At 34.9% G+C, this 20,218-nt stretch overlaps 1 protein-coding gene across 1 annotated transcript in view; it reads left to right on the forward strand.

The window, feature by feature from the left end:
* Kcnh5 (potassium voltage-gated channel subfamily H member 5) overlaps positions 1-20,218 on the forward strand; it is a 303,814-nt gene that overhangs the window by 35,316 nt on the left and 248,280 nt on the right. The window contains exons 3-4 of the mRNA XM_046461686.2: positions 6,898-7,004; positions 11,659-11,787. Coding sequence (XP_046317642.1) covers positions 6,898-7,004; positions 11,659-11,787 — 236 coding nt within the window. The remainder of the gene's footprint in view (positions 1-6,897; positions 7,005-11,658; positions 11,788-20,218) is intronic.

Consider the following 20,218-nt stretch of genomic DNA (forward strand, 5'->3'; position numbering starts at 1 on the left):
TGAGGTCTTTCTATTATTTGTGTCTTCTTCAGTTTCTTCCACTAGTATTTTGTAATTTTCATTGTATAGGCCATTTACTCCATGAATTAAACTTGCTTTCAGGTATTTTATCTTATTTTATTTTTACAGCTATTATAAGTGAACTTGCTTTTGTGATTTCCATTCTTAGCAAGTTTGCGATTGATGTATAAAAGTGGAACTGATTTTGGTATGTTAATTTTTGTATCCTGGAACTTTACCAGATTTGTTTATCAGTTCTAATAGACTTTTGGTGGGATCTTTAGGTTTGTCTATATATGTGGAAATAGAGATATTTGACTTCCTCTTTTTCCATTTGTGTTCCTTTTTTTTTTTTTTTTTTTTTCTTTCTCTGGCTTAATTGCTCTGGCTGACTTCCATTCTGTGTTCAATAAGAGTGGTGAAAGTGGACACCTTTGTCTTATTCCATATCTTAGAGGAAACACTTTCAGCTTTTCTGTGTTCACTATGATGTTGCTCTGGGTTTGTCATATAGAGCCTCTGTTATGTCGAGATGTGTTCCTTCTACAACCGATTTGTTCAGATGTTTTATTTTATTTTATTGTTTTTAATCATGAAAGGATGTTGAATTTTATTGAATGCTTCTACTGCATGTCTTGCAATGATCATAAGGTTTTTGTTCTTCATTCTATCCACGTGATGTATTACATTTATTGTTTTGCTAATGTTGAACCATCTTTGCATTCTTAAGGTAAAAGCCCATTTGATTGTGATGGATAATCTTTTTCTGTGCTGTTGGATCAGTCTGAGTAGTATTTTGTTGATAGTTTTTACATCTGTGTTCATAAGAGATATTGATCCGTATTTTTCTTTTGTTGTTCTTGTGTCCTTGTCTGATTTTGGTATCAGGGTAATGCTGACTTCATAGAATAAGTTTGGAAAAGTTCCCTCCCTTTCAGTTTTGTGAAATAGTTTCTTCTAAGGTTTCTAATTTGTCATGTATAATTGTTTATATTAGCCCCTAATGATAATTTGTATTTCTGTGGTCTCAGTTCCATTATCTCCTCAAGCATCTCTGATTTTATTAATTTGGGTCTTCTCCCTTTTTTTCATTTGTCAGTGTACCTGAAGATTTGTTAATTTTGTTTATCTTTCCAAAAACCAACTATCTTTTGTGAGGTGTTTTTAGTCTCTGTTTTGTTTATTTTAGCTTAATTGGTATTTTGGTATTTGTTTTTATGTACTAATTTGGGGCTTGGCTTGTTCTTTTCAAATTCTTTGAGATAGATTTTTTAGGTTGTTTAAATGAATCTTTCTTTTTTTTTAATGTTAGCACATATGGTTAACTTAGTGTTACTTTTGCTATATCTCGTAAGTTTTGATATATTGTGTTTCCATTTTTATTTGTTTCAGGAAATTTTGCAATGTCCCTTTTGATTTCTTCAATGACTCACTGTTTGTGCTGTAGCATATTATTTAGTTTTCACATATTTGTACAATTTCTAAAGTTCTTTATGTTGTTGATTTTTGTTTTTTCTCCATTGTGGTCAGACAAGATATAGGAAATTGTTTAATTTTATTTATTTATTTTTTTAATTTTAAATTTTTTAAATTTGTTTTAATTAGTTATATATGACAGTAGAATGCATTTATGCACTTTGATATATCATACATAGGTGAGATATAATTTCTCACTTTTCTGAGGGTACATGTTATAAAATCATATTGGTCATGTAGTTACATATATTCATACAGTAATAATATCTGTTTCATTCTACTCTCTTTTTTTTATTGGTTGTTCAAAACATTATAAAGCTCTTGACATATCATATTTCATACATTAGATTCAAGTTGGTTATGAACTCCCAATTTTACCCCAAATACAGATTGCAGAATCACATCGGTTACACATCCACATTTTTACATAATGCCCTATTAGTAACTGTTGTATTCTGCTACCTTTCCTATCCTCTACCATCCCCCCTCCCTCCTCTCCCATCTTCTCTCTCTACCCCATCCACTGTAATTCATTTCTCTCCTTGTTTATTTTCCCATTCCCCTCACAACCTCTTATATGTAATTTTGTATAACAATGAGGGTCTCCCTCCATTACCATGCAATTTCCCTTTTCTCTCCCTTTCCATCCCACCTCATGTATCTGTTTAATGTTAATCTTTTCTTCCTGCTCTTCCTCCCTGCTCTGTTCTTAGTTGCTCTCATTATATCAAAGAAGACATTTGGTATTTGTTTTTTAGGGATTGGCTAGCTTCACTAAGCATAATCTGCTCTAGTGCCATCCATTTCCCTGCAAATTCTATGATTTTGTCATTTTTTAGTGCTGCGTAATACTCCATGGTGTATAAATGCCACATTTTTTTTTATCCATTCATCTATTGAAGGGCATCTGGGTTGGTTCCACAGTCTAGCAATTGTGAATTGTGCTGCTATGAACATCGATGTAGCAGTATCCCTGTAGTACGCTCTTTTAAGGTCTTCAGGGAATAGTCCAAGAAAAAGTTGGCTCTGATCTACATATTGTAGGGTCGGGCTCCAAATTCCTTAATAGGACACCCATAGCACAAAAGTTGATAACAAAAATCAACAAATGGGACTTACTTAAACTGAAAAGTTTTCTCTCAGCAAGAGAAACAATAAAAGAGGTAAATAGGGAGCCTACATCATGGGAACAAATTTTTACTCCTCACACTTCAGATAGAGCCCTAATATCCAGAGTATACAAAGAACTCAAAAAATTAAACAATAAGAAAACAAATAACCCAATCAACAAATGGGCCAAGGACCTGAACAGACACTTCTCAGAGGAGGACATACAATCAATCAACAAGTACATGAAAAAATGCTCACCATCTCTAGCAGTCAGAGAAATGCAAATCAAAACCACCCTAAGATACCATCTCACTCCAATAAGATTGGCAGCCATTATGAAGTCAAACAACAACAAGTGCTGGCGAGGATGTGGGGAAAAGGGTACTCTTGTACATTGCTGGTGGGACTGCAAACTGGTGCGGCCAATCTGGAAAGCAGTATGGAGATTCCTGGGAAAGCTGGGAATGGAACCACCAAATTGTTTAATTTTAAAAAAATTTGTTGAGACTTGTTTTGCACCCTAAAATCTGTCCTATTCCAAAGCATGTCCATGTGCTGCAGAATAATGTGTATTCTGCAGCTTTTGGAAATGTTCTGTAATGTTGGTCATTGTCATTTGGTCCATCTCTGACCTTTGTTGATTGTTTGAATGATCTGTCCATTAATGAAGGTGAGGTATTGAAGTCCCCATCTATTAATAGTGTTATTATAGCCTCTCTCTTTGAATCTAATAATGTTTGGTTTACAAAATTAGGTACTCTGGTATTAGGTGCATATACATTGACAATTTATACCTCTTGTTGAGTTGATCCCTTAATCATAATGTAGTGACTCTTTTTGTCACTATGACAGTTTTTTTCTTTTTATTTAGAATCTGTTTTAGCTGATATAAGTATAGCTACTTATGTTTGCTTTTATTTTCTGTTTGTGTGGAAAATCTTTTTCCATTTCTTCATTTTTAGTCACTGCGTCCTTATTGGTGAAATAAGTTTCTTGTAGCAGCATATTGTTGGTATATTCTTTTTAATCCATTCATCCAATCTATGTCCTTTAATTAGGGACTGTAATTCACTTACATTCATGGTTGTTATTGGTATGTAAAGGTTTGTGTCATTTCGTTAATTTTCTTCTTTCTTTTTTTAATATCCTTCATCCTATTCTTCCTCTTTATTTATCTCTATGGTTTAGTGGTTTTCTGTATTGATAAGATTTGCTCCTTTTCTCTTTCTCTTTTTTAATGTAATTTTTTATTTATATGCAATAGCAGAATGCATTACAATTTTTATTACACATATAGAGCACAAATTTTTCATATCTCTGGTTTTATATAAAGTATATTCATACCAATTTGTGTCTTCATACATGTACTTTGGATAATGATGTCCATCACATTCTACCATCAGTGCTAATCCCATGCTCCCTCTTTTCCCCTCCTACCCCTCAGCTCTATCTAGAGTTCATCTAGTCCTCCCATGCTCCCCACCTACCCCACTATGAATTAGCCTGCTTATATCAGAGAAAACTTTTGGCATTTGTTTTTTTTGGGGGGGGATTGGTTAACTTCACTTAGCATTATCTTCTCTAACTCCATCTATTTACCTGCAAATGCCATGATTTCATTCTCTTTTATTGCTGAGTAACATTCCATTGTGTATATATGCCACATTTTTTTAATCCATTCATCTATTGAAGGGCATCTAGATTGGTTCCACAGTTTAGCTATTATGAATTGTGCTGCTATAAACATTGATGTGGCTGTGTCCCTGTAGTATGTTGTTTTTTAAGTCCTTTGGGTATAGACTGAGGAGATGGATAGCTGGGTCAAAGATGGTTCCATTCCCAGTTTTCCAAGAAATCTTCACACTGCTTTCTATATTGGCTGCACCAATTTGCAGTTCCACCAGCAGTGTATGAGTATACCCTTTTCCCCATATCCTCACCAACACTTATTTTTGTTTGTCTTCATAATAGCTGCCATTCCAACTGGAGTAAGATGAAATCTTAGAGTGGTTTTGATTTGCATTTCTCTAATTGCTAGTGATAATGAACATTTTTTCATGTATTTGTTGTTTGTACATCATCTTTTGAGAAGTGTCTCTTCAGGTTCTTATCTTATATTAGACAAAGGTGCTAAGAACATGCTTTGGAGAAAAGATGGCCTCTTCAAGAAATGGTGCTGGGAAAACTGGAAATCCATATGCAACAAAATGAAAGTAAACCCCTATCTCACCATGCACAAAACTCAACTCAAAATGGATCAAGGACTTAGGAATACAACCAGAGACCCTGTGTCTAATAGAAGAAAACGTAGGTCCTAATCTACATCATGTGGGATTAGGTCCCAACTTCCTTAATAAGACTCCTGTGGCACAAGAATTAAAATCAAGATTCAATAAATGGGTTGGGCTCAAACTAAAAAGCTTCTTCTCAACAAAATAAACAGTCTGTGAGGTGAATAGAGAGCCAACATTTTGGGGACAAATTTTTACTCCTCACACATCAGATAGATCACTAATCACTAGGGTATATAAATAACTCAAAAAGCTAAACACCAAAACAAAAACAAAAACAAAAACAAAAAAACAACCAAATAACCCGATCAATACATGGCCCAAGGACCTGAACAGACACTTCTCTTTTGTGTAATTGCTCTTCTAGTGGATTTTATACTTTCATATATTTTCATGAGTCTTTCACTTCTACATGTAGATTCCGTTCATCCAATCTATGTCCTTTAATTAGGGAATATAATTCACATATATTATATATGATATATATATATAATAATTAAGCATAATTTGTAAGGCTATTGTGGTGGTGAGGAATTCTCAACTTTTGTTTGTCTTAGAAGGTCTTTAATTCTTTTTCATTTTTTCAGAGCTTTATTGAATATAATATTATTTTTTTTCCTCTTTCTGAACTTTAAATTTGGCATCACATTCCCTTCTAGTCTGTAAGGTTTCTTCTGAAAGATCTAGAAATAGTCTAATAAAGATAACCTTTAAATGTGACATGATTATTAATGATGAGTTTATCTTGTTCTTTTTTAGAATGTTGTCTTGAACTTTGACAGTTTGTAATATGCCATGGCAAAGACATTTTTTGGTCAAATCTGTTTGTGGTCCTTTGGGATTTCTGGACCTAGATGTCTATGTCTTTCACAAGATTAGGGAAGTTTTTTGCTATTTCATTGACTAGGTTTTCTATACCCTTTCCTTTATCTCTATTTTCTGAAATCCCCAGGTGTCTCATAAGTCCCCTTATGTTCCATAAGTCTAAGAGCCTCTTTTTATTTTTTATTTGTTTATTTTTTTTCTTCCTCTCTCTTAGTGTTCTTTTTATCAAAATATCTTTTTGTATCCTATTGGAATTTTTTTTTAACTTGGCACTTAAAGGAAACACTTTATGCTTTTTTTCTGGCCTATCTGAATTGCCAGAGTCACTACTCTTGCACTTTGGGACCCTTGGTAGATAAAATAAGGGTACTAGAAAATAAACTCTGCAAAACTGCAACAATTGATTTGATAACTGAGATGAGTAGAGAGTAACTAGCTGGTGAGTAGCATATAGAGTATGGATACCATGGAAAAAGGGAATGATTCACATCCTGGATAGGAGAGAGAAAGGAGGTTAGAGATTTTATATTGTTGCTCAGAATAGCACACAATTTTAAACTTATAAATTGTTTATTTTGGAACTTGTCATTTAATATTTTTGTATCAATGTTGACCATAGGTAACTGAAACCACAAAAAGCCAAACAATGGAGAAGGGGGAATGACTGTACTCATGTTTTGTAACTAGCAGTGAAGTTTGTACTTATCCAGTTACTCAGTTAATATAGTGTGGTAACTGAAATTTGAATGTTGTTGTTATGAAATTGGTGTTATTTAACGTGTGGTAATGAAAATCCATGCACAGAGGAATTGTGTAAAGCAGGGACTCCCTGTCCCCAGTACTTATTTATTTATTTATTTATTTATTTGTTTGTTTATTTATTTATTTATCTCTCTCTCTTTCTTTCTATCTATAACTTCTTAAGTTAACTGTTAGCAAATAGTTTAGAAATCATAATTAAAACATGGGTTAACATTTTACTGTGTATATGTGTCCTATAGCATTATGTTGTAAGCCTCAATTTCGATAAAATTTATCTAAGTAATGTTTTATATATTTTAGCTCATTGTATGGGAGCAACATTTCTGTTTTGTAGGCATATTTGAATGCCTAATCAAAGATGACTATATGATTTTATGTAGCATTTTAAAAGCAACACAAAACTGAAGCTTTTTTTTTCTTTTTTCTTTTCCAGTTTTATGTATGGGGAATTGACTGACAAGAAGACCATTGAGAAAGTCAGGCAGACTTTTGACAACTACGAGTCAAACTGCTTTGAAGTTCTTTTGTACAAAAAAAACAGTAGGTATTTCTTTTATTAGTAAGATAAGCCAACTCTTTATATTTTGGTAAATAGTAGTTAAGCTACAATGTAGACAGAATGTGAACTTTTATCACTTCTTATTTTGGTGGAGGGAGGGCAATTTACTGGTGAAATTTGATACCAAAATTTCTAAAATGATTCTACCAATGGAAAGCAACCTTTTAAAGAATGGAAGAAAATAGGGTGCAGTTTATTTTTAAAATTTTTGTTATAAATTGTCATATTTGTACATATTTATGGAGTACAAAGTGATGTCATGATTTATAATTCCAATGTAGAATATTTAAATCTGTCTAATTAGCGTATCAATCATCTCAAATACTCAATTTTTTTTTTTGTGGCGAGAATATTTGGAGTTTACCCTCTTGGTGATTTTGAAGTGCACAGTACACTTTTATTAACTGTATTCATCGTGTTGAGTAATAGATCTCACACACAGATGCTTCTCTTGTTAACTGAGGCTTAGTAACTGTTGGCCATCCTTTCTTCAGCCCCTCAAACCCCAGCCTCTCAATTCATTCCATACAGGAAGTAAATCATCCCTTTGTCCAGGGTATCCATACTCTATTCATTACTCACCAGCTAGCTATTCACTCTTCTCCTCTGATTTTTTGGAAGTTTGATTTTTTAAATTAAATTCCACTTAAAAATGAGAATGTGTGGTACCCTCTTTCTGTGCCTGGTTTATTTCACTTAGCATAATATTTTCCTGGTATATCCCATGTTGTTGCAAATAGCAAACTTTCTTTTAAAGGCAGACGAATATTCCATTTTGTATGTGTACCCCAGTTTCTTTATCAGTTCCTCTGTTGATGGACATTTAGGTTGGTTCTGTAAGGGGCTGTTATGAATTGTGTTTCCATGCACATGAGAAGGCAGACTTCTCTTTGATACAGTGATTTCAAATCCTTTTGGTTAATACTCAGATATGGGACTTCTACCTCATATATGGTAGTTCTATTTTTATTTTTATTTGTTTAGGAACCTCCACATAGTTTTCCATAGTGGCTGTGTTAATTTACATTCATAACAACAGTGTATAAGTGTTCCCCTTTCTCCTTATCCTTGCTAAAACTTACCTTTTGTCTTTTTGATAGTAATAATTCTGATAGGTGGGATGGATATCTATTGTGGTCTTAATTTGCATTTTCCTAATGATTAGTAATGTTGAATATATTTTTTCCACAGACCTATTGGCCATTTGTGTATCTTATTTTGAGAAAGTTCTACTTGGGTCCTTTCTTCATTTTTTAATGGAAGTTATTTGTTTTCTTTCTATACAATTGTTGAAGTTTCTTATGTTTTGAATATTAACCCTTATCAAATGTTCTGGCTTATAAATATTTGTTTCCCACTATAGGTTGTCTCTAAAATTTGGCTTTTTTGTATATGTGTCAGCTAGGAAAATATTTTATATAAACATCCTATAGTTATAATTAATATAAGTGATGAGATTTGTGTGAGGTTAACTGTCCAGTATGTGATCACAGATCTCATGCCATAGACTCTCTGTATTAGAGTTTGGAGGAAAAAGCAATGAGTGTGCTCAACCATCAAGTCCCCTTTCTAATGTGATTTTTTTCATATGGTCACTTACATTTTTCTCTTTTTGCTGCTTTCTCAAATTGTCCTTCTTTCTTGAAATGATTAGTCACTTCATCTTTAGAATCAAGGCCAAAGAGATATATCTGTTTGAAGTCCCAGCCAAATGTCATCTGGCTTATCACTTAGACTGCAGTCCATTCTGAATGATCTGCTCTTTTTCTCTGTAAGAGAAAAGGCAGTTTCTCTGTGCTTTCTGGGTCTTTTTTCACAAGTTCCAAATACACATTGTTAATTCATGGGAGAACCATACGCCAAAACCACTTTCACTTTTCATGAAATGGTTTGTTAGCCTTTGAATGACTTAGATATGTAGCCCAAGTATAGCAAAGAACACTTAAAGACACTCCATAGTACTAAGGTTATGCACTGTGACATTTAAACAGAACAAACAAATCTTTGCTTGATTTTCTAACATCAAAACCAAGTCTGTAGTTTCTGAGTTTCTCAAAAATACCTTAGTAAAATTTCTGTTTTGTTTATTGACTTTAAATCACATTAGTGATAGCTTAATATTCTTGGTTCCAAAAGTCTCCTTTCAGGGCAGTTTAGATATTTTTCCTGATGTTAATAAATTGAAATTATTATCTGACCTAGTTCAGGCCTGTCTGGCTCTTTTCAGATGGCTGCGTGAGAAGAAAAAAACATTATATATATATATATATATATATATATATATATATATATATATATATCTCCATATCCATCCATTAGGAGGTAGAACCCACAACACCATGGATTCAAACTCTTGTCTTTTTTCTAAAAATACCATCTGCATTGAATTTTACTTTTGATTTTTGCTTTAATATGAAGGATAGACATCATCTATGTGTTATTATGGAGTTCTACTATTTAAAAGCAGCTTAAAAAAACTTGTAAAAGGTCAGCTGAAAGCTTTTGACCATGACTGCAAAAAGTATATTCTTGTGACTTCTAAAAATGTTAAATAGGGAAATTCTCATGTCTCGAAACTGTTTTGGGAATGCTGGAATGCCAAGTCCTCCCAACACTTCCATTATGTAATTAGGTTAAACACCATTTTGCAAATGGGGGAAATAGAGATATTTGATTTAATATGTCTCAGGATTCACATTTCAGTTTGTGGTCTTTGTTCTGTAGGTCCAGTGCTCTGATTAGCTGTTGCTACTATGGCGAAGGAAATAGTAGCTCTGGGGTAATGATTTCAAATAGCCCCTCTGTGTATACAAAGGCAGAACTATGAGGGTCAGGATTAGGCCGAGTAACCACTACCAAAGCCCTGCCCTGAGTGTTCAGTGGCCCTCCACCCCGGAACCTCAAATCTAGAATATAAAAGATATTTCACCAGCCGCTTGGCAGACATTCAGCCTACTTGGGGAAGACTGGCTAGCAAAGTTGAAAAAAAAGAAAACCATCTTGATATCTGAAAACAGCTTTTAAGACAGCCCTGTCCGCTAGAATTTGAAAAGTTGCTGTTTTCATAGGAAGGCATGAAATGTTACACCATCTCTTTCTGTCCAGATTTCTAACAGACCTAGGAAAACGACTTATTTTTATGCCCTTTTCTCTTTGTTTATGACCCTATGCCTCAAGCTCATTGTGTTGGAACAGCCATAAGCCATGTATATACCGATATCTGGGTCTGGTTATTTGTAAAACTGTTCACATCACTCACAGTTCCTGGACACGCTGGGTAAAATAAGAAACAGAAGACAAAGAACAAGCCTCTGTGGGAGATGATGTGATTGTTTTCAAGGTCCCTGTCTCATCCTGCAATTATTTTGGAAAGGGCCATGTCCTTCCATAGCCCTGCTGGGGTTACAAAAAACATGGTTTCCAGAACTGAATATTCCCATGGAAATCTCTCTAATTCTCTGACTTCTTTTGGTAGTTGAGTTACTTCATCTTGTCTAAATAGCAAGTTGTCCTCTACAGTGGCATTGGGTGACTTTTCTGGACATGAATATGAAGGTGCTTCCTAATTGGTTTTCACTTGGAGTTGCTAAGGCTATCTACTCTCACCTGCAGACTGTTAGTACCTGCATAGTTCCTAAACTGTTCAAAAATCTTTGTGTCTTTAAGAGAGAATATTTGGAGGGGCCTTAGTGCACTATGGTTTGGTGAAAATATGATGAAAAATGTGTCTTTGATTCTGATAGAGCATTCCTTCAGTGTTTTATCATTTAATGGATAATTATTCTTTAAAGGCATTTCTTATGCATAGGTTTATTATCTGCTATATGCCAGGTCCTGGTTTCTTCAAATCCTAGGCTTTGATGCTCTGAAACCCTCTCCCTGGGTCTACTGTAGCCATTCTTTGAAGAAAAGGGTGACAGTGTATGGCCTCATGCATTAAGTGAGGTGGGTAAGAAGCAGAGGCTGATGAACACCCCTGAGACTCTCAAAGGTTAGGAACATGTCTTTTATTCCTTTAAGATTGCCTTAAAGGCTTCAGGTAGAGCCCAGTACATCAGGCATGAAGTGTTGTTGATGACCTCTCTCTAATATGGGGATGCGATCAAAATAGTGAAGGTGTAATATAACTTTATCTGACTGATGAGAGAGTCGTAGGATAGAAGCAGCATTTCAGATGTTCCTCCGGGAGGAATACTTATCAGAGCATCAGGTATTGCTGTTGCCGTTAATTGGAAACACTTGTCAAAATGACAAGAGGAGAGAAGCATGTAGGAGTGATCACACTTGGTGAGACTATCAAAAAGAGAACAAGCAGTAGTTTAGGGACCTAGACCCAAAGGTGACGCTGGCCTTACCTAGGTAGTGAGACTGCCTTCACGTGCTTGCTTTGCGAAGTGAGACTCTATGCTGTACTTTAGAATTTTGATATCTTGGGTTGAAAAATGTTTATTTAATTTGAACGACTGGTAGTTGATGTAAAAATAAAGGTTTTGGGATTCTTCGTAGCATTGAACGTACTGTTGTTTTGGTGCTAATTCCTGGCAGAGCAATTGGAAGCTGAAGGAAGAGGGAAGGCAGAAGAGCATTGGTATGGCTGGGTCACATTATTGTCCCTTCTGTCTCTCTCTGTTACAGGGACCCCTGTTTGGTTTTACATGCAAATTGCACCAATAAGAAATGAACATGAGAAAGTAGTCCTGTTCCTGTGCACGTTCAAGGATATTACATTGTTCAAGCAGCCGATAGAGGATGATTCAACAAAAGGTAATAGTCAAAGAATTATTGCACTTAAGAAGTAGTCTATTTGTTAAATAGCTTCTTCATCTTATTTTAACAAACTTCATTGGAAAACAAAATTTTAGTGTGCGTGGCCCTCCTTTACTTCACATTCACACTATTAATTGCCCAGAATCAGTTTTATTCAGTCACATTGTCTGAATGAAATAGCATGGCTATCCAAAGTTGAAATAGTAGTTAGTTAACTAACATAATAGGGGGGGATTAAGATAAGACATTCAACTCTGGAGGCTGAGCCAGGAGGATCGGGAGTTCAAAGCCAGCCTCAGCAATGGCAAGGCTCTGAGCAACTCAGTGAGACCCTGTCTCTAAATAAAATATAAAATAGGGCTGAGGATGGGGCTCAGTGGCTGAGTGCCCCTAAGTTCAATCCCCAGTACAAAAACCAAACCAAAACAACAACAACAAAAACCCCTGATAGGACATAAGGAAGAAATTTAATAAGGCATCATTAATTTAGAATCAGCATAATTGGAGTTTCAGCACCTTGTACCATGATGAGCTTTAGAACTGAAAGAGTATAGAGTTCAGGATGATTTGGCTGAAGCCCGACTAGAGCTGTGTTGATAAGTTGATTGAATTTTGTCCAATCAATTAGAGTTTTATTAGCTGACTTTTCCAGTTTACTTTGCTTTTATTTATTCAGTTGTTGCATTTTCTCTTGAGTAGAAGTTGCTAGGTTATGTAAAGTATAATTTTGTCATCAAGAGTGGTTGGCCAAATGTAAACCTCCCCATTGGAGTCTATTGACTATGACATCCAGAGAGACAGCTATAGAAACCTACAGTGTGTGTGCTTTTACCTCTTTTCTATGTAATTTATTCTCTCCAATTATGTTTAAATTAGAAACTGGTGTCATGTAAATGAAGAATTTCAAATACCCTTAGAAGTAGTTTTTATGTTATTTTTAATAATCTCTTAGGAGACTAAAAATGAAATGTCTTCCTTTTTGCATTTGGCAAACATTGCCCTTTTTTTTTTTTAAAAGGAGAACTGGCACAGAAGCTTTAAGCTTTCCAACTATAATTCTAAAATAAAAATCATATCAGTTTATTCCTTGCATATGAGTTCACATATTAATATTATATCTGCTCATTTTCTGGTTAGCATCACATTATAAAAGAAAAAATTTTACAATGTGCCAGTTTCAAAGTATGACAAAGAATAGTTCATTCATCAAAGAACTATTCGTCAATGACCACATTCTGAGTCATAAAACACTCTGACCAATTTAAACAAATAAAAATCTTAAAAGGTATGTTCTCAGAACACATGGAATTAAAAATCAACAACAGAAAGACATCTGAAAAATCCCCCAAATACTTTGAAATTAAGTAAAATATTTCTAAATAATCCATAGGTCAAAAAAGTCTTAAGTTAGATTTACATGGAAATATAGTGTATCAAAGTTGTGGGATGCACTAAAAACAGTGCTTTGGGGCTGTAGTTATAGCTCAGCGCTAGAGTGTTTGCCTAGCACATGTGAGGCACTGGGTTCAATTCTGAGCACCACATATAAATAAGTAAATAAAATAAAGGTTTATCAACAACTAAAAAAATTAAAAAATTAATGTGCTTTTATCATAGGAAAGTAGACAAAGAGGAGAATTTTAAACCAAAAAAGCCAAAGACCAAGAAATAATAAACCTTAGAGCAAAAATCAATGAAATAGAAAACAGGACAACTTTAGAGAAAAATTACCAAAATCCAAAGTTGCTCTTTGTAAAGATCATGAAAGGTAATAAATCTCTAGCTAGGATAACCAAGAAAAAAGGGAGAAGAAACAAATTATCAATATCATAGATTAAAGAAGGTCCATCACTATTCAAGCCTGGGACATGACAACATAGTGTAGGATTATTATGGACCATCCCGTGGTAGTTTAGATGAAATGACCAATTCCTTGAAGAATAGACTACAAAATCTCACTGAAGGAAAAAAAATAGACAACCTTAATTGCTCTGTATTTGTTAAAACTTCAATAAATTTTAAATAATCTTCCAAAACCAAAGAAATATTTCCTAGATAGTTTCATCAGTAAAACCCAGTAGACATTTAGGGAAGAAATAATACCAGTCTTCAAATCTCTCCCAGAAGTGGAAGCAGAAGGAACTTTCTTAACTCATTTTGTGAGGCCAGTACCATTCTGATACCCAAGTCAGAAAAAAAGTCATTACAGGAAATGTTTTTCATGAATGTAGTAAAAAATTTCTCAACAAAAATTGGATCTAGTGTTTTTCCTGAATATATATCTAAGAGTACTCAAGAAAAACTGAATAGAACAAAATATAAAAAATTACACTTGACAACCAAATGGGATTTATCCCTCCTATGCAAGATTGGCTCTGCCTTCCAAAACCCATCCATTCATGATAAAAACCATCAGAAAAGTAGGGATACAGTGGAACTTTCTCAATATGATCACCTGTGAAGGAACATCTGTGAAAACCCTGTAACAGTGAATACAGTAAAGTGACATATTTTAAAATAAAAGACAAAATGATTGATAATTTGATTTGTGGCCCAACATATTCATTTTTGTGTGTGTGGGGTGGCTAGTGGGGATTGAACTCAGGGGCACTCAACCACTGAGCCATATCCCCAGCCCCATTTTATATTTTATTTAGAGACAGGGTCTCTCTGAGTTGCTGAGTGCCTCTCTTTTGCTGAGCCCAACATATTCTTCAAATGTATTTTTGTAGCCTTCACACATGAATGACAACCAACCGGAGTAAAAAGCTTTAATGCCCCCTTCCTGCCTCCCCCCACGTGTATATGTGTATGTATTTGTATTTATGTGTGTGTATATATATATATATATACACACACACACACACACACACATCAATATGTTTGTGTTTGTATTGATGAATATCGTTTTCTGTTATCATTTAAGTGCTTTCATGATACAGTTGGAGCTGATCAAGAAAAGTATAGATGTACAGAATTTTCTCGTTGTTTCAACCTGGTGAACCTTAATGGTGGAGTCAGCAACTACACACACACACACACACACACACACACACACACATATATATATATATATATATATATATATATATATATATAAATGAAATTTGAAAGTTGTTGGCAGAATTTTACAGTGAGGTTGGGGGAAAGGGTGCTCATATGGAAAGGTTGACATTTACTTCTGAAATGAATGTCTCTTCTTTGGTCTGCCACCACCTCCATCTCTCTGTATCTCCATGTCAGAATCACAGAGTACTTTGTAATGTACAGTCTCTGAATGAAGTATGATTTTATAAAAGAAATATGAATAAGCCAAACAACTTTAGAGCATTTGATTTTCAAACTAGGAGTTTATTAGTCGTGTACATTAAAATTTATAGAAGAAAAATCAGATCCCATTGTGACAAGCATTAGTATAAAAAATAAAAATTCCAGTGCCAGAATTTTTAGAGGAAGAGCATATTGTAAAAAGATTTTTGAGATTCCTCCACGTTGTCCAGATGTGTAACAGATTACTGGAGGAGTATTGCATAATGTAACTATGAATGGTGTATATGAGCTACTTTCTATTATTCATGTGAGCTGTATATTTAATATGAAAAATTCAAAAGAAATGAAATATTTATGCCATTGAGTTATCATCCTACTGTATCTTTCATCTGAAGCCAGCATGATAGGAAATTGTGTTTTGAAATCTTGACCTGATAATATTTTTCAACTTTTCAAGTCAAATAAAGGAGACCGTGGAACTCTTGGCAAGTAGCAGGTGAGATTTCAAGATAGCACCATAATGTCAAATGATCTGGGTCTAGAGCTCTGAACTTGGAGGCAGTGAACTTGCTTTGACTCAGCCTTGGACACTAGAGTTACTTTTCATGATCTTTATAGGAATATTGAATTCCCTTTATTGTACATTTAGCTTTTTTTTTTTCTCTAATCAAAACTGAGGACAATACCTTTGAATTATACCATAATGGACAGTAGCAGAACCTACTGAAGGGGAAGATATCAGCTTTGAGGAGTAGTTAATAAATGGCAGGAATTTTATATTTATTATTGCTCATTCCTTTAATTTTGAAAATTAGTATTATTATCTCTATTTTACTCTTAAAGAGACTGGCATTCAGCCTGTGGCTGATTTCAAATCCCTTGTTTTCTCTATTGCACCATGTTGTCTTGTCCCTTTCCTTTGAAAACTTAGTTTTGGGGTGTAGCTGCCTTAATCCCCTGCTCCCTTTTCTTCCTATAAAAACTAAGCACAGGCTGGGGTTGTGGCTCAGTGGTAGAGCACTTGCCTAGCATGTGTGAGGCTTTGGGTTCGGTTCTTAGCACTGCATATAAATAAATAAAATACAGGTCCATTGACAACTAAAAAAATTAAAAAAACAAAAAACTAAGGACAGGTTGGGAACACGTGTGCTCCATCTTATAGAGTGGTACTGTTTGAATCAAAGAAATTAATTAATGATAATTCAAAGGGGCAAATTATTCTTGTTATCTTTTGTTCCTGATATTACGGTCTTGGAAATTTTAATTTTCAGATAATCAGTCAATGGTATCTGATACATTATTTATAATAATACCCAGGGGGAAAAATCACAGCCAAGAAATCCATTCTGTTGATTATCCTTATGTATTCTAAAATAGATGGCCCAAATCTTTGCCCATTTATACTGTACAGTATTTTCAAACAGACTCCAAAACTGCCAAGATAATTACAGTGTGAACTACCCTGTGCCAAATAGTTATGGCATCTTCTTGCCAATAATTGAGACAAAAAATTCCTGTAGAATAAAAATAACAGCAAAAGTAGCAGCCTTCTTATGAAAGCCAATGGTTTTCTTTAGAGAGGAGACAACAGATGAAATATGAGTAATTATACCATGTAGTCCCTGTGGCCAGGAGCATAATTGTTTACCTAAGCTTTTTTCTTATAGATTAGAATCTTGTGTTGCAGTCTAGTAGATTGATTTAACTGCCTCTGTGACTTCCTTTTATTTTTAAGATTAGGCAGTCCATGACAAAGAGGTTAATTGCAACCCAATAGAGCTAAACTAATGTTTTATTAAGAAGGAGTTGGCATCCTGAGCTTTTAGGAGAACAAATGTTCTTATAATGCCATGAACAACTTACAGAGCAAGTATTAGGCTCTTCATATTCTGCTGTCTGTTCATATTACCCCATATCGACCACATCTAAGTAACATCAGCAAACTGTGCTGAATAATCAGCCACACCAGTTAGGTTTATATAAAGGTGAGATCAGGAAATGTATCATTGGGAAACATTAGAACTGCTGATACATCTTTTTTCTCTGACCTAGACAGTGTGGCTGCTCAACTTTTTCAAAGTTTGACTGTACAATGGGGGTTGGTGAGAGATCAAATGAACTCACTTAACTGCTAGCATAGCAATTCCAGATGTGCTCAAGAGCACAAAGGGATAAGCATAAGGAAATTCAGTGTGGCATTATTAATAATAGTGAAAATCTAGAAGCAACTCAGGTGTGCATGCATGGAGCATATGCATGATCAGGAAGGAGCAAATCCTCAGTTCTCTGAGATCAAGGTATAGGTAAGAACCAGCTGCCATTGTGGCTTGGTCTGGAGGTGGAGGGAAGAGAAGGGACATTGAAGGCTATTGGGTTTCTTATGGCTTCTGTTCTATTTTATTTATGAAGTATTTGGGTATATGATAGAGTGAGAAGAGGTAGACAAAAGGATTATTGAGTATCTTCCAGTGTGTCCATTGCTTTAAATGTGAAATGAGCAACCCTTGGCTTTGCATTGGTTCTCCATCTTTAGTGCATTTTGTTAGCAAACTCCTCAATGATCTCTGGCTTTGACAATTGCCTTTGGCTTTGACTTCTCCAGGAAGAAAGAATCCTTTCTAGATCTTTCCTCCTTAATCTACCAGTATGTCTGAGTCTCTCGCTTTGACAATTGCCTTTGGCTTTGATTTCTCCAGGAAGAAAGAATCCTTTCTAGATCTTTCCTCCTTAATCTACCAGTATGTCTGAATCAGTTCTCCCTTTGCCTTTGCCATTTGTTTCCCCTGCTAGTTGGTCCTTGATTTTTCTGAAGGTAGATGCCAGTTGTTAGTACTTCCAGCATCCCCCGCCTGACCCACAGCCTCAACTTCTACCTTCCCCTCTCGCTGCCTTTCCCAGTCCAAATCCTTAGGTTATAAATTATGCTAACACCTGCTAAAAGTCGAGCATATTTCTTTCTTTATATTTTCATTTAAGTACATAAAATGCAGATACTGTGTTAATTCCTATTTAGATTTTTTATTCATTTCTTCATTCATTCATTCATTCAACAAAACATATTGAATGACCACTATGTGCTAGTCACCATTCTTGATAACCAGGAAAAGAAAGAATATGAAAACTCATATCACTTAGTAAATTCCCTTTTCTTCGATGTTCAAGGATAGTCTAAAGTGAGACTGACCTTCAATTAGAGTAAATTGACTGAAAACACTTTTATAATGATGAATTAATATTGCATTTTTCTTTCATTTTCTATTATAATTCAGTGGTAGTCCTATTTTTATCTATGGAGGGAAAAATACGTGTGTTTTATTTTCACTGCTTCAAATTTTTTTTAGGAAAATAAAATAAGGTAAAAAGATGGAATATTCCTTGATTGTATTACTTATTATCATTACCTATTACATATTTTAATCAAGTTATATACACACAGATGTATGTAAGCAAGCTTTTGGGGGTGTTTAAATGAGGAACTGCTGTTTCCTTATTTAGAAATAGACAATCAGAAGATAATGATAAGATTCCACTGATGTGTTTTTCCTCTTCATACATGTACTTCTCTGTATGATAATATGAAATGAGAGAGCACATACCATTTAATGATTCCATATTATTCTTTGTGTCATTGAATTTAGTCATTTAATGTATTCTTTTATTTTCAAAATGTTTTCTAGATTAGCTTTGTTGTATATAGGAATAAAAATGATTTTCTCTTTTAATCCAACTCAGATGTACAAAGGGGTACAATATTACCTATCTTAGAATTGTGATCTTCAGATTGTCTTGGAAGGTTTTACAAATAGTCTATATAATTATAATAGTCAACTGATATAAGACAGGGAAATTATCCTCATGTAATTTTTTAATATGCTGATGGTGAATGTAGTTACTGCCATCTGAGGATACTCTTGCCACTTTTAGCCAATATAGCAAAACCAAACCAAAACTCAATGACAATACAACAAAAATGATGTTTATTTTTAATCTGATTTTTAATGTTATAAAAATTTAACTAATTATTTATTTACTTCTTTATGCCCTGTTTTATGGTAGCTCTGTATCAAGTACTGAAGTGTGGAGAGATGAATAGTAGTTTAGCAAAAGTAACAATGTCAATCAGCACCTGCATTGGTGTGGTTAGTGGCACGTATGGTGTGTAAAGTATGGTGTGAGTGTGAGACCAGAGGTGATACTGGAATTGAGAATCAGATTCTGGGACCCTGTTGTGCTGGTGATGAGGATTGAACACCCCAGAAATGCCAAGGCAAGTGCAGAAAAGTTTTTTTTAAAGGATAGAACAGACACAGACTTCACCTGAGGAAGAAGTGAATCCAGAGCTGGTACCTGAGGGAGTGGGGGTGTCCTCTCCCTTTTAAACATTTTAGGTTCCCCTTCTTCTTATGCCCCCTCCTCCCCTTATCTTTCCTACATGACCAGTGACCAAAATCCTGGAGAGGAGCTGCCCAGAAAATCAGGAAGGGAGTCACCCAAGGGGTACTCATGGACAACTCCTTGTTTGGAGGAACAGTTCCCTGGAGGCAGGTGACCTTGGCAACAGGTTGGAGGAAGGGGAAGTGCTCTGGAGGGATTGGCATTTTATTTCCTTTGAATCATCCCCTATCTTCCTGACCCAATCATTCATTACCTACACTGACTATCCGTTTGCCCCAGCCTCAAATGTACAGAGGAAGGTACCTCTCACTTATGGATGGATTGAAGAAGCTTCCAGAAAGAAGTGATCCTTTAATTGATCTGAAGGTACCAGTAAGGGTTATCCAAACAGAGGGGGAAGGGAGAAGACATTTAGGGTTATAACATGTTATAACATGTAAAAACATGGAAACATGGGACATGATAGGGTAGACAAAGAATTTCTAGTAGATTTTATTTTGGATTAATTGTCACATAATGTGCTATTGTTTTAGGAAGGCTGGAATACAGTGTGAGAAAGCATCAGGAGATAAACATGGTGCAAATCTTTGTGGTCAGAAACTAAATAATCTGTATGCCAAAGATATACAGTGTTATCCTAGGAGCTTCAGACTGCTGCTAAAGGGTTGAAATAAGAGAATTGGATGGTCAGGTTTGTGCTTTAGGAAGAACTTTGTGAGTCAGCAGTGTGGATGTGGACCTTGCCACCTAACTCAGATAAAAG

Source organism: Marmota monax, unplaced genomic scaffold, assembly GCF_021218885.2.
Source record: "Marmota monax isolate L192 unplaced genomic scaffold, Marmota_monax_Labrador192_F-V1.1 WCK01_AAM20220418_F8-fsc00001, whole genome shotgun sequence".
In the NCBI taxonomy this organism is placed as follows: Eukaryota; Metazoa; Chordata; class Mammalia; order Rodentia; family Sciuridae; genus Marmota; species Marmota monax.